The sequence below is a fragment of the Pelodiscus sinensis genome, chromosome 1 (assembly GCF_052426305.1).
Source record: "Pelodiscus sinensis isolate ZL-2025 chromosome 1, ASM5242630v1, whole genome shotgun sequence".
In the NCBI taxonomy this organism is placed as follows: Eukaryota; Metazoa; Chordata; order Testudines; family Trionychidae; genus Pelodiscus; species Pelodiscus sinensis.
The window spans coordinates 335151739-335174477 of record NC_143052.1 but is presented as its reverse complement, the minus strand read 5'-3'; the positions used below and the strand labels follow the sequence as shown (position 1 = coordinate 335174477).

At 42.1% G+C, this 22739-nt stretch overlaps 1 protein-coding gene across 14 annotated transcripts in view; it reads right to left on the bottom strand.

Moving 5' to 3' along the window:
• DLG2 (discs large MAGUK scaffold protein 2) overlaps window positions 1-22739 on the bottom strand; it is a 1584089-nt gene that overhangs the window by 581973 nt on the left and 979377 nt on the right. For all 14 annotated transcript variants that reach the window (XM_075919430.2, XM_089775764.1, XM_089775765.1 and 11 more), the window contains one exon: window positions 19009-19062. In XM_075919430.2, the coding sequence (XP_075775545.1) occupies window positions 19009-19062 (54 nt within the window). The remainder of the gene's footprint in view (window positions 1-19008; window positions 19063-22739) is intronic.

Genomic DNA, 22739 nt, shown 5'->3' with positions numbered 1-22739 from the left:
TGACTATCTTAAAAAAATCAATGCATTGAATACTTTAGAAAATCTCCTCTTTGAAATGCTATATTTTTAATGAAAGAAGTATGACATTCACTGGTAGTGAGAAAAAAATAACAGGCAACAGAGAACTAAAATAAATCGAGGCCAGAAATTCCTTTCTGCATTTGTTCTCCTTTTGCTTTTTTATGTCCATAGTATCCTCTTAAAATTATTTTAAAAACAGGGAGTTCCATCGAAATCATGATGACTGGAACATAAGCCCAAAATTGCATCCCTGTAATGTACTGTTTTCAAGGTTATTAAGGCCACAATCATGTGGAACACTAGTTTCCAGGATTAAGGCCTAAATCAATAAAAAATATTTTGAGCCAGTGCTAAATCAGCAAAGCAGAGAATTCTGTATTGAACTAGTGTGTGATCTCCTGTAATAGAATTTCAGAAGTTTAACTACAAACTTACTGCCCTTTTAATCATGCCAGACACTAGGGAATTTTTTTGAAGTATTTATATATTATTATTAGTTTACATTTATATCATACTTTTCCTCTGAGGATCAAAAATTGCTTTAAATTAAAATTAACTGAATCAACCCTCTGAATAATTTTTGGGCGGGATACAGAGCATCTAGAAATCACTTCTACCACTGCAGAAATGTACTATGTCTGTGATAGAAAACAGCAGCCATTCAGCAGAGCACAAAAAGACTACACCACAACTGAAAGGACAAAATTTAAATGAAAACATCATTAACTGACTTCATGCCATGTTTTGAGAAATTCCAGATCAGAACCTTGTAGCTCAAGATGTTAAAGCTCCAGTTGCCTAAATCTCTAAGGGTATGTCTCCACTACCCTCCTAGTTCGAACTAGGAGGGTAATGTAGGCATACCGCACTTGCAAATGAAGCCCGGAATTTGAATTTCCCGGGCTTCATTTGCATAAGCGGGGAGCCGCCATTTTTAAAACCCCGCTGTTTCGAACCCCGTGCAGCGCAGCTACACAGGGCTCGAACTAGGTAGTTCGAACTAGGCTTCCTATTCCGAACTACTGGTACACCTCGTGGAACTAGCGGGGTAGTGTAGACATACCCTAAGGGTATGCCTACATTCCATTCCTCTTTTGAGAGAGGAATGCAAATGCAGCTGAGTGATATTGCAAATGAAGCATGGATTTGAATTTCCCACACTTCATTTGCATAATCGAGTCTGGGCGCTACTTCGAAATAGCGTTTCTTTTTTCAAAATAGGGTGTCTAGACGTGGTTATTTCAAAAGAAAATTCTTCTTTCAAAATTACCCTTAAACCTCATTTTCTAAGGAGTAAGGGTAATTTGAAAGATGGGTTTTCTTTAGAAATAACCATGTCTAGACAGCATTTCTTTTTTCAAATCCATGCTTCATTTGCAATTTAGCTCAGCTGCATTTGCATTCCTCTCTCGAAAGAGGAATGCAGTGTAGACATACCCTAAATGTCTGCATATAAGTGATATGCACACATCATATAGTTCATGTTCATTAGTTTTACAGTGCCATACAGAACACCGCATTTCACAAAAATATAGTAAGCCGATATTCCTTTGCCAAAACAGCTTACTGTCTAGGGCCAGATTGATCTTGTGGGTATGTCTGAGTAACAGCTCTGAGGTAGCAGCTGTACTGACCCATAAAGAGCCCGGGGTGGCACCGAGTGTAACTCAGACTTTTCATTTTCTTGTCCAGAAATTTAGAGGGAAATCATTTATAGCTACCTTTGAAAGGGTGCAAATTGCCCTTCCCAGCCTTTCATGCTTAGCCACTTTCTCCTAGATGGTGGGAAGGAGCATCGAAGCATTGCTCCATTCTCATACCTCTATAGCTCCTCCTCGCCCACTTGCTCCGTACGGGTAGGAGAAACCACAGAGCAGCTTTAAACTCCACACAGAATTTAAAATCTGGATAGCACAGTTTCATGGGGTAAGGGCCTTATACTCCTGTGTGGTTGCACCTAGGGTTGCCAGGTGTCCAGATTTGAACTGGACAGTCCAGTATTTGAGCTTTCTGTTCAGGAAACAAACTGAGAAAATATAAATGAGAAAATACCTGGTATGTTCTAAATAAGATGTAATGTAGCTTGTGATGTAATGTCAAGTGTGTCCGGTATTTCTGTTGAAACCATCTGGCAACTTGCACTGAGGCTAGTGATAATTTAACACAACAACAGGAGACAGCAGTATGAGGGGGAGCAATATGGGAAGAAAGAAAAGATAACAGGCGAGGACACGTGCTTCTAGCTCTAAATATTTTAACTGGTTAAAATAATATCAATACATTGAAATGGATTTAGCCCAACAAGAGACATAAGAAGGCAAATGCAGATAAAGATTAAATTCCATCTTGAGATAAATATATGAGGCTCACCCTGATTCATAAATTTATCCTGGATTAGGTTAGAACTAGACATTTAGTACCTATGCATATACCTAAAAGGATTAAATGAGCATTGCTCATTACTTTGTGCATCAGGAAAGATGAGGTTAGGCCATTTTAATTTAATGCTTCCCATTATAAAAACAAACTAAATGTAAGGGGACTGTTAGCCCCTTACTTAAACTCTGTGGGAGTTTTTTGGCTTGCCAGCTCCCAGTATCAAAAGGGGAAGGGTCCATGAGACTGACAGACCCCCAGAGACAATGGAAAGCAGCCGACACTCCAGCTCAGACTGATTGAAAAGTTGGACAGGCCAGTGAGAAAAGCAAGAGGCCAGGCCCCGTCCTCCCTGTGAGCTGGGATTGTTCAGGGTCTCTCTGAGGGGCAGTTTTTGCAGCAGCAGAGCCAGACACACACAGCTCAAGGAACGCAGACCCTGTGTTGAGCAGCAGACTGGCAGTGCTCAGAGAGCCAAAAGGAACAGAGAAGCAATGCAAGGAGCTAGAGACTGGCCAAGCAGCACAGCCTGCAGCTGGATGTGGTGAGCAGCTGGGACCTGGGGAGAGGCTCTGGACTGGGAGAGGGGTCTGGCCACTTAGAGCTTAAGGCTGTGTGGTCACTGCCAGAGCAAGTGTGTCCAGTGCCTGCAGCACATCCAGGGCCTCTAAGGAAGAGACTGTGGACTGTCCTTACACTCTGCAGGCTGCTGTTTTGATGTCCCTGTGCTACAGAGCAGGGCTGTGTGTTCTCATTTAACCATTCTCATTTTTTCTTATTCTTTTCTCTTTAATCAGTTGATGTTTAATAAATCGTATTTGCTTTGAACCTTATGAAGTGATCACTGGGCCAAGAAGGCCTGCAGTGTAAAGAGAGCACCTCGGAGTGGGGACACCCTAACTCCTGCCCCTAGTGACTACAAGGTCGGGGATTAAGCCCCAGGAAACCTGGGCCCAGCCTTGTTGGGGTTTCGAGGGCTCTGCTACCCAGGAGAGTAGAGGGGGAGCCCTCAGGATCAGGGAAGCAATGGGGTAAAGGAAGTGGGAGCGGGGACTCAGATCCTTTCACTGGTCCATTTCACTGGGGTGGTATAGAAGCCAGGAAAGTTCCCCACAATAGCAGGACCACTCCCTCACTTACATAAAGTTTACAGCCAAAGAACACCGAATGAACAAACTCCTACCCATGTTTAACTGTGCTTAAACTACTGTATAGGAATCCATTTTATACCATTAAATTCTCCTATCAAATTAATTCCCACAACCGAAGGTTGGCAAACCAAAGGTTTTCAAGTCACCCAGCTCAGAAACAAAGCTAAGTAACTATTCCCTTTATGATTTCTTGCAGGCCTGAACTATAAAGAAGAATGTGTATACCGTGTAATAGGTGGCCCTTCCCTCCACTACATTCAAAGAAAGGCAGCTTGACAAAAACAATCTGCCACAGGATGAAAATTGTTTCAAATTGTGTAACTGAAAGGAGCTTGCAAGGCACTGATCAATATCAACACCACCAAAAGTTTTAAGTAATCAAAACCATTGTGATATAAGAGAAATCATTGTCTACAGAGTTCTTACAAAGCACACAGGGAAAGAAAAGTGATCATCAGTGAATACATCACACTTGAGAATGGCCTAAAGATATGTGTCACTTGTCACAAACCCTCTCACTTAATTTGAATGCAAATAGGACAGGTTTTAACAGAAGAAGTTGGTGGTACTATGTGGCGTATACAACTTCACACTGGAATAAAAGAGTTAGGGAGCTTCCCAGGAAGTCCTGCCCTTCTACACCTGATACAGCTAACCTATTATAGGAATTGCTAGGAAGGAGAAGTACAGGAGCTCTTGTTGCCCAAGCAGTGGTGATGCTCATCTGACCAATCCTGCAAAGGAGAGACTGATAATGTCCTGATAATGTGGAGAAGCTCCTGCTGACTTCTGAAGACTTCCACATCATTTGACTCCTTAGGGGTACCCCAGGAGGATAAAGCTCCAGCATGTGACCTGGCTCAGTCAATAAAAGAACAGATCATTGCATGGTACACCTATAAGCAGAAAGGGGAATACCAGAGAGGAAGACAACCAGCAACACCACTGCCTGACCACCAGGGAGCACTGCTGGTTGTCCGAGACAGAACATCAGAAATGGCTGCCCGTCGCAGGGAGCCATAGCCTGTAATACCTCTGAGGTTGGTATAGGGGGCTCTGTCTGTGAGGTGGAGTGTTTTCCATATAAGGGCATGTAAATTAATAATCTTCCCCTGCTCGCTCCACCCATTGCAGTAACAGATCAGCCAGTGGGCTGACTGGTGCTCAGGCCTGCTACTCCACCCACTGCAGCAAAAACCAACCTATGGGGTGATAAGTTCACAGGCAATAAAACAGGCAGGCAGCCCCTCTCTCACTGGGGATTCGCATTGAGTGAACGCCTGGCCTGATCACCCAGACGCCTTGCACCCCCCGCTCTTGAGTCTTACTGAGCGTACTCCGAGTTGGTCGACCCGAGTGGAGACAGTTTATGAGCGTGTGACCGGTACTTGTGTTCCTGCTGTCTCCAGAACTGGTATAACACCCCCCCCCCCCCCCCCATCATCCCTATCCTAATTGATTTTTTAGTTGTCCTTATTGCTTGCCAAGTGACAGTGGCTAAAAAGTTACTAAGTTAGTTTATAAATAGTTGTGGTTTAGGTTTTTTACTGTTTCCTTGTATAAAGTTGTGTAAATAGTCAGCCCTATGGATAATACCAGTGTTAATTCAACTGTTCCTAACCCCTGGGCAGTTATTGGGAATTATTGTGATTTAGAAAAGCCTCAGGGAATTGTTTTGTGTTGTCTGGCAATCTGTTTAATTTTTGTTCTGATGATTGTCTGGCGCCATCAAAATAAAATCAGTTTGTGCTTTTTGAAACCCCCAGTTGTGGTCTCATCCTTTCCGGCATCCCTTTGAACCTCGTGTATTACGGGGACTGACACTGGTGAGTGATCCCTTGCATAGCTAGTTAGCATAAGTTTAGAAGGTAAAATAAAAAAAGAACAAGTTAAAAATCACCTAGAAAAGTTAGATGCCTGCAAGTCACCAGGGCCTGATGAAATGCATCCTCGAATACTCAAGGAGCTGATAGAGGAGGTACCAGAGCCTCTAGCTATCATCTTTGGAAAATCATGGGAGACAGGAGAGATTCCAGAGGACTGGAAAAGGGCAAATATAGTGCCCATCTATAAAAAGGGAAATAAGAACAACCCAGGAAACTACAGACCAGTTAGTTTAACTTCTGTGCCAGGGAAGATAATGGAGCAAGTAATTAAGGAAATCATCTGTAAACACTTGGAAAGTGGCAAGGTGATAGGGAACAGCCAGCATGGATTTGTAAAGAACAAATCACGTCAAACTAATCTGATAGTTTTCTTTAATAGGATAACGAGTCTTGTGGATAAGGGAGAAGCGGTGGATGTCATATACCTAGACTTTAGTAAGGCGTTTGATACGGTCTCGCATGATATTCTTATCAATAAACTAGGTAAATACAACTTAGATGGGGCTACTATAAGGTGGGTGCATAACTGGCTGGATAACCATACTCAGAGAGTAGTTACTAATGGTTCACAATCCTGCTGGAAAGGCATAACAAGTGGGGTTCTGCAGGGGTCTGTTTTGGGACTGGCTCTGTTCAATATCTTCATCAACGATTTAGATATTGGTATAGAAAGTACGCTTATTAAGTTTGCAGATGATACCAAGCTGGGAGGGGTTGCAACTAATCTGGAGGATAGGGTCATAATTCAAAATGACCTAGACAAATTGGAGAAATGGTCTGAGATAAATAGGATGAGTTTAATAAAGACAAATGCAAAGTGCTCCACTTAGGAAGGAACAATCAGTTTCACACATACAGAATAGGAAGAGACGGTCTGGGAAGGAGTACGGCAGAAAGGGATCTAGGGGTTATAGTGGACCACAAGTTAAATATGAGTCAGCAGTGTGATGCTGTTGCAAAGAAAGCAAACATGATTCTGGGATGCATTAACAGGTGTGCTGTGAGCAAGACACGAGAAGTCATTCTTCCGCTCTACTCTGTGCTGGTTAGGCCTCAATTGGAGTATTGTGTCCAGTTTTGGGCACTGCATTTCAAGAAAGATGTGGAAAAATTGGAGAGGGTCCAGAGAAGAGCAACGAGAATGATTAAAGGTCTAGAGAACATGACCTATGAGGGAAGGCTGAAGGAATGGGGTTTGTTTAGTTTAGAAAAGAGAAGATTGAGGGGGGACATGATAGCAGTTTTCAGATATCTAAAAGGGTGTCATAAGGAGGAGGGAGAAAACTTGTTCATCTTGGCCTCTGAGGATAGAACAAGAAGCAATGGGCTTAAACTGCAGCAAGGGAGGTTTAGGTTGGACATTAGGAAAAAGTTCCTAACTGCCACGGTGGTCAAACAGTGAAATAAATTGCCCAGGGAGGTTGTGGAATCCCCATCTCTGGAGATATTTAAAAGTAGATTCGATAAATGTCAATCAGGGATGGTCTAGACAGTATTTGGTCCTGCCATAAGGGCAGGGGCCTGGACTCGATGACCTCTCGAGGTCCCTTCCAGTCTTAGTATTCTATGATATTCTATGATAATTGAGAAAGAACACAGTTACAGATGCTTTACAGACAACCAGGAAGAAAGGCTTCATGCCCAATGAGCTAGCAACTCAATGAGAAAGGAGCAGGCTGGAATGAACAAGAAAAATGGTCTGAACATGCAGTGATATTCAGCATGTGACTTGTTAGACACTAGTGTGGGTTGAAATACAGATGGTTTTTATTAAAACAGTCAAAATCATTTTAATTTCAAACATTCAAATGGAGCCCTTTTCAGAATTTTAAGCTAAAGGAAATTGATTTTTTAAAATTCCTCAGGAGACATTAAATCACCATGCAAGACCATTTTCAGAGGTTTCCAGGGTTTTTGTTGTTGTTTTATTTTGGGGGGGAGGGTATTTTTGGCTTAGCTGCCCTTTGGAGATTCTTGTCCACACATCCTCAGATCATTAAGGCAGGCCAGAGATAGGCCAGATAACTAACATGGCAGTGCTAGAGAAAGCAGGAGGCAGGGGATGTTGGGTGCCTGCAGGGGATGGGAAGGCAGAGGCATCCATAATTCACTCTTACCTCTATGCACATCCCTTTCAGGAAAAAAAATTGGTACACAGATGCTCCCACTTCTGACCAGCTGCCAAGCCCTGCAAGACCATTTGCAGCTACTGGGCAGGTTCACTGCTGCTTTTTAAGACAGTGTGAGGCTAACCTGCATTGATCCCTTCCACCGCCTGCCAAGTCTAGTGGCCCAGGAATGCATATGCACACCTGCCCCAAGGCTGCCTGCTTGACCCAAACTTGAACCAAGGCCCTCCATGAACCTCAGCAAGATTTACAGTCAGTCATGACAGCAGTCTCCTGACAGCATCGCCAGGACTTCAAGAGGCAGCTGACTGAGAAGCATCTCAGTTCTGTGTTGCTTGGTGCCCCCACCCTCCATGACACAGGCCCCACGGCTTGAAAACTAATAACTGAATGCCTTAATATTTGAAAAGTGCTCTATCATCCTCGCTTTGTTACAAATGTTGTGGCTGATAACTAGATAGAAGCAGGACTTAAATTCAGCTAGAGCTGTCCAGAGCAGAGCTCCAGTAAATATTTTCAGAACCCAAGGGAGCCCAGGCACACTCTTCTCACCCCCATAGGGCTAAAGCCTTGAGACCTCCTGACCTACAGCTGGAGCCTGGAGCCCTGCATTGAGGGACTGCCTCAGGGGCTGAAAGAAATAATCTCAGAGAATTTAAGGCCTGGATAGGGGACATCACAGAAGTGTTGCTTTTGTTTAACTTAGAAATAATCGTTTACCACCCAATTAACTCATTGCACCATCTTGTCAACTCTACATGTCTTTCTAAAACTACTGTAGATTTGACATGTAAAAAAGTTATGGTGATAAACATTCATTCTCTATTCATTCTTTTGCACCTCACAAGGACTGAGTGAAAACAGATGATGTTTTTTAAGACTTCTCATTCACATTTTGGAGTCAATACTGATAATTATTAGTTCCTGTCCATTTGTCCCTTTTACAAAGTATTATTTTTATTATCTTGGTCTTTTTTCTCTTCCATTAGTTCTTCATATAAATTTATATCACACATTCACAGCATATATTCAAAATGTCAGATCATTACTCTTTCATGCTCCAGAATTCTAGTAAAATACCCTTGAGTGAAACATCACAGAGTTAGATGGATATTGGTAAAATCAAAATATGGCTAATATTTTCATGGGGGTTATGGTTCCTCTGGCAAAAACAATATGTTTTAAATAATGAAAAATAATACAGTTTACAACAATTAAAAAATAACAAGAAAGTAAACATTTAGTGGAAAGTTTCACACCTATTTTATTGACCAAGAGTTAGTAGTCAGTTTCATGTAAGAGGCAAAAGTGAATACCATACTAAAGGTAACAATGTGAAAACTATTGTAAAGTGTCCTTTATTGCTTTTTTCTGATGTAGAAAGGTAGGAAAGTATATGTTTTCTACATTTTTCCTTCCTTGCCTTTTCCTCCTTGATACCAATTGTCATTTTTCCTGGTTATGGTCAAAGTTCCCAGTAAACTGCCCAGTTGTGCGGCAGCACAACCCTTTTCTGAGACCTGCAGAAAGGTTCAGAGCGCCCCCCCACCCAAGGCAGGGAGTTCAGCTGATCAGCTGGGAAAGGGGGGGTGGGGCACTCATCCCCTCTGAGGAGCAGAAGCAGCAGCAGGTGCTTCTATCTACTACAAATGGAGAAGCTGGCTCCAGCCTCTACTCCAGGGGTGGGGAAAAGATAATCTGCAGGCCCAATCCAGCCATGAGAACCTCAGCTGGCTCCCTTCCTGCCTGGCCCTGCTAGGCACTCAGGGTACGTCTAGACTACAGGGTTTTGTCGACAGAAACTTTGTCGACAGTATCGGTCGACAAAACTTCTGTCGACAAAGAGCGTCTAGACTACATTCAGTTCTGTTGACAAAGCAAGCTGCTTTGTCGACAAAACCCTGTAGTCTAGACAGAAGCCTACATGTAATAACACCTTCTGTTGACAGAACTCTGTCGACAAAAGGCGTTATGCCTCGTAAAATGAGGTTTACCAGTGTCAACAAAACTGCTGAGTTCTGTCGACGTTATGTCGACAGAACTCAGTGGTAGTGTAGACGCAGGTATAGTTTTGTTGACAAAAGTCCACTTTTGTCGACAAAACTCTGTAGTCTAGATACACCCTCAGTGAAACCGGCTGCAGGGCCACGTGTGTGCTTGTAAACAGTTAGAACCTGGAGAGGGGAGACAGGCTTTTCATGCTGCCTCCGCCCCTCCTTAGTTCCCACTGGCTGATTTCAAGGCAGCATGGGAAGTGCCCTTCCTCCCTCATCCCTGGGCTCACACCAATCAGTTTTAGAGCAATAAGCATGGCTCCTGCATCATTTTGGAAGGTAGGAACCCTGGCCAAGAAACCTGCTGAGCTGCTGGCTTGGAGCCATGTAAGGTCTCCCAGATAGAGCCTGTCTCTAGCACCCCAGCCCAACCCTCTCTCCCCCAATCCTCTGCCCCCCTTCCGCCCTCCTACCCCATGAAACTCAAACCTTCTGCACCCCTGCTCCAGCCCTCTTATGCCTTTCCCAACATTGCATACTCTCCTATAACCCTTCTCAGGTCACAACTCCCTCTCAGACCTTGCACCCCAATCTGCTATCCCTAGTCACAGCCCAAATCCCTGCACCCCCCTCCTGCAACCCTTCCCCAGTTCACAATCCCTTCCCAAGCTCTGTACCCCCTCCTCGCCTCAGTTCATTGCCCCAGGTCACGATCCTCTACTTCAGCCAAACTCCTTCCCAGATCCCATACCCCAATTCCTTACCCCAAGCTCCCTTCTGCACCCAACCTCCATCCCAGACGCCCGTACCTCCTCTGTTAATATAATGAAAGAGTGCAGCCCTCGATGACTTACCCAATTCTTGGAGTGGCCCCCCAATCAATAATTATTGCCCACTCCTGAGTTAATAGCTTATGTAAGAAAGAAAAAGATTCTTTAACAATTTTTTGAGAGTTGCAGATACCTAAAACAGATACCTAAACCTGTTCTTAATGATTATTTTAAAATCCTGTGTTACTAATTAATACATGGTAAACTATATTGCATTAAGGCCAGGTCCTTGCTATCTGGTAGAATTCTGGTCCTATAGCACCTTATACTAACAAAAATATACAAACAGTATCATAAGCTTTTGTGGACACAACCCACTTCTTCAGCCAAGGGAAGAGTTAATTTCTTTTTATTTGATTTCATATTAAATAATCATAAGCATTGCTACTTGTTAATTGGCCATTGTTTTTAATATATTTTCTTCCACATCTATGGACTACTGAAAATATATATTTATATTTACAGTTTTTGTTTGTATTGGTGGGTGAACATGCACATACTACCTCTATACTGATGTTGCACCTACGACATTTCAAAACTCCCAAAAGAAAATTCAACACACCCAAGGATGGAAAACCTTAGAGGGAACAATAGTTATGGTACAGATAAAAACCCAGAGACCTGGACTGAGAGTTGCTTAAATCCTTACATCATTTTTGTTTTGTTTTTATTGTTTTCAAGCTCTCCCCTCTCCACTGTTTAGTTAAATAAGAGTTAACAGCCAATTAAAGTTTTAAACAATCTGAATAAAAATAATTCCTCTTCTTCATGAACTTGTGCCAATCGTCCTGTTCATATGCAGTTTCATGAATAGATGTAGAGAACATATTAGCACAATGGGGCCCTAATACTAGGTAGAGAATCTAGGCACTATTGCAATCAAAGCAATATATAGAAAAATATCCTGCTCTTGCCTCCATGGATAAGGGATATGTAGGACAAGAATCTCTAAAGGCAGGCTAACAGTAAAGAAGAAGTGCCTCCTTTTTCAGGGTTTAGGAAAGTTCCATACATAGATATGAGTTTTTTGTGGGGAAAAAGTAGCCTTTTAAGTATTTTACCATAATTTGCATGTTTCTTATTATTGGAAGCAGAAATTCCAGACAACGTAACAGTAATTCTAGAACACTACAGAAGACAAAAGTGAAGACAACATAAAAGTCCACAGATCACAATAAAATGGGTGTGCAACATTTTCACTGACATCTAAGATGACAGTACACGGTGCAAATATCTCACAGTTAAGTGTGGATTTTAATACCTATGTTTTTACTGGTGTCTGCCCACAAACAATCCCTGGGTGTTTAAGTCATTTCCATCAGAAAAACCTTAAAAAGACAACATGTAGGAACCAAGTTATATATCTGAAAACACCAATTACCTACTAAAAATACCAAAGTTATTATTTATTTGTATTACCATAACATCTAGGATCCTTGGTCATGGTCTAGGACCCAGCTATACTAGGTGCCATACAAACAAAATATGGTCCCTGCCCCAAAGAGACAACAGATATATGCAGAGAGAGGAAACAACAAGCCAATATTGGGCAGCATCACTGGAAGATCTGGATTTAAACGTATATTAAGGGGACTCCAAAAAGAAGAGATTAAATATTTTTACCTTTTTTCAACTAATATCTTAACTGAAAGACAACATAGCTGATGTATCTGAACAATAAAACTGATATTAAAAGAATTAATCTTAAAACTTCTGAAATATGCTTATGGCAAAACTCCCTCATCTCCTACCAGCTCCTTAATACCACTAGTATCAAATTGTATATTACAAGTTTCTCAAAATTCCTTTCATGTTCCACAGTAATTGTTACAAGAAAAGTTCATTCACTGTCAGGCGCATGTATTTCATCACCCTTGGAGAATGAACAGTTTGACAGAGGAAGCATCATTTGCAACTTTTTTTATAGTTACAATAAGGAAGCTATAAAAAGAACCTAGTTGTGTTTCAGGGCAAATATGCTTTGGAGGAATATTATCACATCTCCTAGAGATTTCTCTCCCTATATCAATCATTGTCATGATGGGTAAAAAGACTAAGTTTGCCTCTGGTCATCTCATTAGTTCTTATTGCTCTGGGAAATACTTCTGGTAAAAGAAAAAGGAGTGTTCTTCTGCATTTTGGGTCTCCATGAAACAAAATAATAGAAATATACTTTTATTAAGGCTGTAGGTACTGCCCAAATCTCCGTAAAAATCAGGGGATAGAAAAAAAAAAAAGAGTGAACATGTAACAACATACTATCAAGCCAGGGGACCAAGGCATTTTGGAATAAACAGTTTCTTAATTTAACTACTCATCAGGCCCACTGATGGTGGGACAAAGGAGGCAACCACTCTGGGGCCTAGTGATTCAAAAGGGCCTGGGGCACCCAGCTATCACCACCACTGGCTTGATAGTATGCTATCAAGTTAGTTCCCCCTTAGTCCGAACTAATTGCCCGCGGCTAGACGCGACAGTTAAACGTTAATTCGAACTAACTCCTTAGTTCGAATTAACTGTTACTCCTCATTCCAGTTAGTTCGGACTAAGGGGGATTTAAAAATGGCAGCGCCCGGGAACATACAAATGAAGCCCGGGATAGTTAAATCCCGGGCTTCATTTGCAACTCCGGTTGCGCTCATTTGCCTACCTAGCTCGAACTAATGAGCTAGTGTAGACATACCCTTATTGAATTAGAGCCAAATGGAAGGATCGTTAGGTATGCCTTTTACCACCTTTAATTATCCTGCATGATCTCCATTTCTACCAAGATTCACTCACATTAAAACTAAGCCATTGAAAAAGTACATTACCACGAGCGCTGTTTCAATCTTCATCCCTCTCCTACTTCAACAGTTCTCAATCGGGCATTTGCAGCTCCTGGGGTTCACAAACAGGTTGCAAGGTGTCCGCCAAAGAGCGCTGTCATTAGACTCGCTGGGGCCTGGAGCTGAAGCTCAGGAGCAGAGCAGGGACTGAAACCCCAGCTGCCCTGGAGCCCAGCATGGGATGAAGTCCTGCCTCCCTGGAGCTCGTAGCCTGGGGCTGAAGTGAAAGCTTGTGGAACTGAATTTTGCAGGGCCCTGCTTGCTATGCCCTAATGCCAGCCCTGGCTTTTATGTGCAGAAAAAGAGTTGTTGTTGCACTGGTGGGCTGTGGAATTTTTAACAGCAGCTATGGAAGGAAACCTTCACCCCAGTATTTCCAATACCCCGGAGTCCACCTGTGATGCAGGAGACATGGGAGAACAAGGCTCAGATCCCTGTCATACCTCACTCAGAGCAGGGATTTTAACCAAAGATCAAATATCCCTGGTGACTGCCCAACCCTCTGGACTTTAGGGTACTGTGGGATGTGTCTTGCAAGTCCTCTCGATGGAAGTATTCCACTCTGCATAAATAAGTATTCACTGGTTTTGAGACTTAAACACATGAAAGCTCATGATACCATCTACAATTTTTGTTAGGCTTTAAAGTGTTACCAGACTATTTGTTGTTTTTTAATGTTTTCTGCTTCTTCTTTGTAAACCATTAAAATATTCATTGTTCCCAGACAGACTCCATGGCAGGTAGTTACTGTACTTGACTGGGAGGAAACCTGGGTTTTAGTAATTCTCTGCTGTGACTGGGCTCTCTCCACATTCCATTCAGTCCCCCACCACATGCTTGCTTTCCTTCACCCACCCACTACTGGACTACAGCAGAGATGCTCTAGCTTCCTGAGTGCACATGTTCCCTTGCCCCATCATTTCCTCGGTCTGCGCTCAGTCCCCCAGCTCTCTCCCCTTGCAATCTGTTGCCTGTTCAGTTCCCCACCTCTCTTCATTCATTGTCACCTGCCTTCACTACCTCACGTGGGCCTACTTCACATTTTGTTCCCTGCCTCGCCTGCCCCGTTCATTCCAGCCCCAGTTGCCTCATACATCTGGACCCTCTCATTTCTTGTGGTTGCCCTCACCATTTTGTTTCATCTACCATTCACTGTAACCTTCATTTACAGCTGTTCCCCACCCCATGTTGCTAGGGTCCCTCCCATCACACTGCCTATTGTGTCCCATATCTGCCTGACTTTATTTCATTAACCCCTCCACTTTTATTGCACCTTCTTCCACCACATGTGGCCTACTAGGGCGGAGCAGTTAAGTTCCATTTTCTCTACCCCCACCCTTCCCTTTAACATGTCTGCCTTCCCCTCTGGTAGCTATTCCAATCCCCTGCTGTCACCTCCCATCTACACGAAGCCTCACCTCTGGTACAGCTTGGCAAACCATCTATTTGGTGGCTTCTTCCATCTGGGGCAACTGGGTTAAATGCTCTGACCTGATGGCTGGGGATGGATGGCAGATGAGCTCTCTCCCACCTGAGCTCAGTACCATCTGGTGAAGTGTGAGCCCACTGTTATCTGACCACATACGGTTCTGTCACTGATCCCACCCTACTAGATAATTGTATTGCTTTAGACACCAAGGTATCTGACCAGCTGTAAAGGTGGGCACAGCAGCACTGGTACCTTTCCCTTTGGGGGGAAGGTGCTAGTGGTTATCCATCTAGTCCTATTCATGTTCAACACCCTGAGTCCATCTCCAAAAACCCTGGTCAGACTCTAGAAGGAGATCCTAGAGTTTTTCTGGCCTGCAGTATACTAAGTCTCTGTGTCTATCTTGAGTCTTCTTGCAGGAGGACAGACAGGGCCTGGTCTATATCCACAGCCAGGTTCATACCTTTCAGGAAGAGACTCCTTTACAGTGCAGGTAGTCTGGTATGGAACATGCTGACACATCCCTTTCTCTACTGCCTCTGAGGGCTACAATATGAGCAACAGGTCTTACCTTTACCTGAAAGAAAAACTTCTCTTTTTCTACACCTCCTGAAGTATGCACACCCCATTCATGGCTCCACAAATGTGCAGGCATTTCTTCATCCAGATATTGCCTAACTTTTGAGTACTTGACTTTGAAACCTTAATATTCTTTTAATTTAGCGTGTGCACACAAATGCAATTTACTAGGGTTCTTTTGTTCCTTTTTATAGAGAAGTGCATTGAAAAAAAATCAGATTCAGACTTGCTGCCTCATACTGATGTCTATGTGGGTCATCAGCACAGTTAAACTCTTTAGATCCAATGCACAAGATGTCTGCCACTTCACCTAACAGATTAACTGTTAGCAATAGCTGGTTATCACCCTTTCTGTGGACTGTCTAGAGAGGAATGTTTGCATATGTTTGCTGACAGCAGAATGATTTGACTCAATAAACTAGGGCTGCATTCCAGGCTGTAGAGGCAGTCTGCTATAGTGGCCCCACGCTCTTCTGCTCCTTTCCCCTCAAGCATGATCTTTTCTAACCCTTCCACTGCAATATGTCCCTGCCCAAGCCCCTACCTCAGCGTTTCAAAATAGTAGCACCGTGCAGAGCCCAGATGACCCCGGGTTCTGAGGAAATGCTGCGTGGAACCCACGGTCAGCTGGAGAGTCCCTTGCTGACCTCAGGTGCCGCCGCCGCATTTCAAAGTGGCAGCGCAGCATGGAGTCCAGGATCAGCATCCTCCTCTGAGTCCCCCGCTCACCCCAGTCTCCACAAGGGCGCTTCTGTGTTGAAATGCACAAGAGCCTCTGCTGGGGACTCTTGTACATTTCAAAGCTGGCCCGCATGCAGCCAGGAGCCAGCGGGACTTCCCATTAGCCCCAGGCTGCAGGCAGAGTTCCACATTCCTTTTTTGAAATCGACAAGAGCCCCAGCGGAGGCTCTTGTACATTTCAAAGGAGGAATGCAGATGTGCCTATCGACTAGTCGAGTACTTGATGGAAATTCCATCGACTACTCGACTGGTAAATTAACTGCTAGTTAATATACTTAGTCTGAAGCTTGCTTCCTTGACTAATGGAAGCATATAACCCACATGCTCCAGATTGTTTGTGCCCCTCCCTCCTCAGGATCATTGACCCAATCCACTCCACCCTCACCCATCACATCTCCCGGTCTGGTTCTTGTCCTCTCTGAATTTGAATCAGGCAGTTGGGGAGGGAAGCCATCAGAACACAGATTTTTTTTTCCTGCTGTCAATTCAGGTGCTCGGACCCAGCACACCATGCAGCAACTCACAGTTATAATTGCAGGGAAAGCCCTCCTCAGCTCCAGGCTTAAAGCATGCCCAGTGCAGACAGAATCTAAAATCTAAACTCAACATGTGCTAACTAATTTTTCAAGGCCTACCATTTGGCCAAACTTGTGTATATTTTCAGAGAGGCCATAAAAGTTATGTCCCTGACACAAGGGCCACTCCCGCCCTTGCCAGATTTCAAATTCCTGCTCTAAACCATGGGGACACTTGAGATTTTCACCAAAATTCTGTAACATGGGTAAACAGGCTCAGCCTTAGGGCAAGGCCCGTGCCTTCAGGGCCCTATGCTGCCCAGCACCCACCAGCTATCTGCTCGCTTGCTGCCCTGGCTGGGAACCGCCTGGCCCAGTCAACCACAGAGTGCTGCCTTGGGCCCTGCAAACTCTTTGGCCTGGCTTATGGGCAAAATAATGGGTATTATGGGTATTATTCTCTAGCCTCATTCATGGAGATATCTGACCCATTTTGAATGCAATTTTCAGAGAATGGAGAAGGGGAGCAGAAACAGCCTAAGGCAGACACACAGGACAGATTTTTTTGCCCAGTTAACATTTGACACAGCTAGAAGCAACAGAAAAGAGGATCTGCAACGAAGTGTCGGGCAACTTTAATAATAACCTGTTCTATAAACTCTACTTATAATTAACATTCATAGAAAAAATGAACTTCTAAACTGTTGCCCATTTAAGGTTTGGGAATTTATTTGTTTCATGCTTTGTTTATGATTATCAAGCTCATTAACAACTGCTTTTCTGACATGACTGATGGCTTGGTGTTAAAATGGGCTTATTTATTCACAGGTGATTGAACAAAGTTTATCTATTACAGAGTTATAACTATAATTAATGTATAGATTCTTGTTGTAAGTAGATGCATCAAAAAGTATTCCTACTAGACTGGCACTGAATTTCAATGAATGCAGATTTTAATAACATTTTGTAATTTTGAATAAGCAGTTGCAAAAATAAAATGAGCAAGGGCATTGTACAGCCTTATGCTATATGGTATTAGGATTTCTATTCAAGTGCAAGAAATACAAATGGTTGCACATTCAACATTTGGATAAATTTAAAAATTTTGGAATGGTGAAATGAAGAATTATAAAAGCTTTTCAAAATTTTAACAATAACCTCATTCTTGGTCCTTTGCTTACCTGTGATGAATGCACTTATTCTGAAATTACAGTGCAACTTTTACTATGTTTGTCAATTAGTCTCTGTTTGATCATCACAATTTTGAACTAAAAATAAAAACATTCCTAGAGGGCCAAGTTTTGAACTCTACTGGGTTTACACAGTCCTTATTTTCCGAATTGGGAAAAAAGTGGATCAGAAATAAGATTTTAACTGTTTAGTTAGGACCAAACCAGAAAAATACTACTTCAGTATTGCCACTTTCAATTTGCTTGTGTTTTCTTTACTTATACACGTTGCGCAATATATTTGTGCTTGTTTTATTTTGTGTGTGTTTGTTTTCTGCACTCTCCTGCATTATAGTTTGGCTCTCTATACTGAGATGAAAAAACATTCATTTCATGCCCTGGTACCACTATTCATTTTTAAGTTTTCCGTCAGGTTGTAGTGAAAGATACAGTTTGCTTGGGTAGAGAGAACCTGCAGGAAGCAACTTTGCACCCAAAAATTATTCCAGTCTGAGAGATTTACACAATAGGAACTAATTCTGTAATTAGATCAGTCTTGGGAAAATACATTTCATGTGGTGCTGCTCTTTCTGGAATCTGAGCCTATCACCATTATTGTTTGTTAATAACACACAGTAACCTCTGAACAACTCTGCAGAATGGGAGAAGGCTAAAAACTGAGCATTAATATTTCTATTTCTAAAATATAAAATCACATTCTTGCTAGTTAAAAGTTAAATTATGATTATTTATCTGACAAATGCCCACCTCATGCTAAGTGCTATACAGACACAAGCTAAAATTATTCTAGTCTTAAAAGAAATACAGAAACAGATGAAGGATTGAAATAAGATGTTCCCCCTGCATCGTGTGCTAGAAATTCTGACACAAATTTTACTTATATATCCTGAAATTTCTTCAGGAAAAAAAAAGTCCCCAAACAACAAAACCTATCATTATTAGGGATATTTGCTGATCTGCAAATAAAACTCTTCAAGTATTACAGCTGAACTTTGAAAAGTGAAAGTCACAATGAATCCACAATATTTTTTCAAAAAAGTTAGTTTTGGTTAGTTAAAAATTTTGTTTTAGAAAAATCTTTAGAAAAATTAGTACATTTCACTGTATACCATCTCACTATATTAACTTCCCTGAGTTGTGCAACTAGAAAAGATTTAAACCATATAATCCATTTAGTCTTTATAAAAATAGATACAACTTACGTTAAGAAACATTCTGTGCATATATTTGACTAATGTTTTATATACACAGTGAAGAGAATTTTTCTAGGGGAGGAAGTCAAGATAGATCAGGCTGCAATTTTAGCTGCTTACAAAAGAGGGAAAAATGTCATACTCACATAAGGAATCGTGTCCAAGGTGTCTGTGTTGACGATTATAGGGGCAGGACTAGCCTGAGAAAAAAAGAAAAAGGGAAAACAATTTAAATATTTCAATACTTATTGAATATTGAAATTACAGTAATGTGAAATTCAGAGCTAGACCCCTTACCTCCCACTGAACTCACGGGCTACGGCTACACTGCAGGCTTCTTTCACAAGAACTGTTTTGCACAAGAGTTCTCGCGCAAAATAACTTGCGCAAGAGCATGTCCACACTGCCATGTGCTTTTGTCCATGGCAGTGTGGACGCTCTCTTGCGCAAGAAAGCGCTGATGGACATTTTAGCCATAGAGGTTTCTTGCACAAGAAACCCCTGTTGCCCGTCCACAGTGCCTTCTTGCACATGAGCTCTTGTGCAAGAGGGCTTATTCCTCATGGGGAAAGGAATAACTCTTGCACAAAAAGCCCTCTGTTGCAATGCCTTACTGTAAATTTACTTGCACAAGAATGCACGTATAGTGTAGACACTCCACAAGTTTTTGTGCAAGAACAATTGTTCTTGCGCAAAAAGCCTGCAGTGTAGATGTAGCCACAACGAATAAAAATGTGTGCCTTGGATCTTGTTGAATTCATTGGTATTGGAGGTCAGTAGGAAGTACTCAGTACTTTGCAGGATTGGGCCCTTAGAGCAATATACCTGCTAGTCTTTTTCATCCATGGAAAGTTTGGATCCAGATAGGTTCACTTTAAAATTTGGATCAGGTTTGCAAAGATTCAGGAATTTTTCAAATAGCCCATGCCCAGTTTAAAGTTCCTGATGGACCCACAGCCAGGCAAATTTAAAGCAGTTTCTAGTTTCACTAGAAGCACCGAGCATACTTCTATCATTAACTAACTCTTTAGTTGAAGCAAAATGCAGGACAATGTAGCACTTTAAAGACTAACAAGATGGTTTATTAGATGATGAGCTTTCGTGGGCCAGACCCACTTCCTCAGATCAAATAGTGGAAGAAAGTAGTCACAACCATATATACCAAAGGATACAATTTAAAAAAATGAACAAATATGAAAAGGACAAATCACATTGCAGAACAGAAGGAGGATGCGGGGGGGTGGGAAGGGGGAGGAAGGAAGGTAAGTGTCTGTGAATTGCTGATATTAAAGGTAGGGAGAGTGGGATGTTTGTGAGTTAATGGTATTACAGGTGATAATTGGGGAAACTGTCTTGATAATGGGTGAGAAAGTTCAAAGACTTGTTAAGTCCTTGTCCGTAAGTGTCGAATTCATGTCATTCATGTTAAAATTCGACACTTACGGACAAGGACTTAACAAGTCTTTGAACTTTCTCACCCATTATCAAGACAGTTTCCCCAATTATCACCTGTAATACCATTAACTCACAAACATCCCACTCTCCCTACCTTTAATATCAGCAATTCACAGACACTTACCTTCCTTCCTCCCCCTTCCCACCCCCCCGCATCCTCCTTCTGTTCTGCAATGTGATTTGTCCTTTTCATATTTGTTCATTTTTTTAAATTGTATCCTTTGGTATATATGGTTGTGACTACTTTCTTCCACTATTTGATCTGAGGAAGTGGGTCTGGCCCACGAAAGCTCATCATCTAATAAACCATCTTGTTAGTCTTTAAAGTGCTACATTGTCCTGCATTTTGCTTCAACTACCCCAGACTAACACGGCTACATTTCTATCACTAACTCTTTAGTGTTAGCATTTCAAAGCCCAGGAAGCAACAAACTCTTCCCCACTAAAACAAAAAAAAGGACATTGATGCCATAATTTGAGTGCTTTCATGTAGCCACATGGTTTCCAGCCTTTCAGTGTCATGATGTAGAAGAATAACTTCCATCTAAAGTGAAATTATAGGTTATATGCAACCACACTTACATTTTCTAAAATTATCGCACTTTATACAATTGTCCAATACACAGAGAAGACGACACATATTTGGATACTCTGAAGTTGGTGCAATTTAGCTGATGACCTGTCTTCATCTATTACAGTATTGTATGGTTTGCTGTTAAAAAAACGCTTTCTAAACATCAGAAAAAAAGGCAATCTCTGTACCTACCTTACATCCAGGTATCTTCACTGGTCCTTGGTAGTTTTAGGTAGCTTTAGCATATACACATTTTAGAATCTTTTTTATTTAGATTGCTATAATTGCAGTGATAGGCCATGATTTATAGGAAAAATAGGAAAGATTTATAATGTGCAACTGTTTCATTTAAAAATACAGACTTTCCATGTCACTTTTGCTTTCATAAATGTTCACTATCTCTTCAGTATCTCTTCTTTTGTTTATATTACAGATAGAATGAAGATGCTTTAAAAATAAGTCTCTCTCTGTGACCCTTCAAATTTCATTTGAATCCTGTTTTTACTTCTCTGCTACTGGAAATTAATCAGCAGCCATTTCATCATTTCTCCACTCTTCCAGGTAACTCAGGTCCCTAATTACAAAAATTGCAGCAAGCGTACTCATTTTTCAGACAGTTCTTTTCAGAAGTTTTTCAGCCGGAAAAAATTACAAGCGATGAAGAAGCATGTGGAGACAATATAAAATAAGATTGGTTAAGGACTTGGAATTTCTTTGAAGAACTCTTCAACTGCACCTGTAATCGTGTAACCTTGACTGACAATGGAGCATGTCCAAACATTAAGCTTGCCTTCAGGCAAGAAACAATGTTGTTTTAAGAACTATAGACAATTTTCTTGGGATTATAGGAAGGCCTGGAGAGCCTCCCCTGATGGTGGCATGGTGGGCCTGGCCAGGCTGAGGCAGCCATGGGCGGTGGCTGCTGTGCCCGTGCTGGCGCACCCTCTGCTCACGGTGCAGTGGGGCTTGCCAGGCTTGCAGGTTAACCCGTAAGCATCACCATCTAGCAGCTACTCCTACATGGCGGTCCCAGAGAGACTCCGTGCACTGCTGCCTGCAAGCACCACCCCCACAGCTTCGACTTGCTACAGTTCCCAACTAATGGGATTGCAGAGTTAATGCTCAGAGTAGGAGAAGCACATGGAAATCCCGTCCCCCCTCCCTGGGACTGCAAGGAGGTTGTCAGCTGCTTCCAGAAATGGTGTGCAAGGCAGGCAAGCAGGAAGTCTGTCTTAGCCCTGCTGTGCTGTTACTGATTGTCCCATCTAAATAATGATGTATTAGAACTGGGAAAAGTACAGAGAGGGGCAACACAAATAATCTGAAGTATGGAACAGCTTCCATATGAGGAGAAATTAAAAGACTGCTCATCTTAGAGGTGAAACAACTAAGAGAGGATATGACAGAGATACACAAGATCAGGAATGGTGTGGTGAAAGTGATTTATTTACCCCTTCACACAATACAAGAATCGGAGGCGGGGGTCACCTAATCAAAAGTAATATAAGTAATAAGAGGGAGATTCCAAATAACCACAGGAAGTATATTTTAGACAATGTCTTCCAGCCCTGGAACTCATTGCCAGGGGATGTTGTGAATGCCAAAAATACTACTAGGTTAAAAAAACAAGAATAGGATAAGTTCATGGAAGGAATGGCAATGAGCAAAGTTAGTCATGGATGCACCCCATGCTCTTGTCTCTAAACTTCTGACTACCAGAACCTAAACTGGATGACTGGGAAGGCATCACATGACTGATCCAAATCTGGACACTGCAGACAAATCTGGGACTCATGCCTCATGCCCATTAGCTTTAAACACCATAAATATTCCTTATTCAGGTCCACT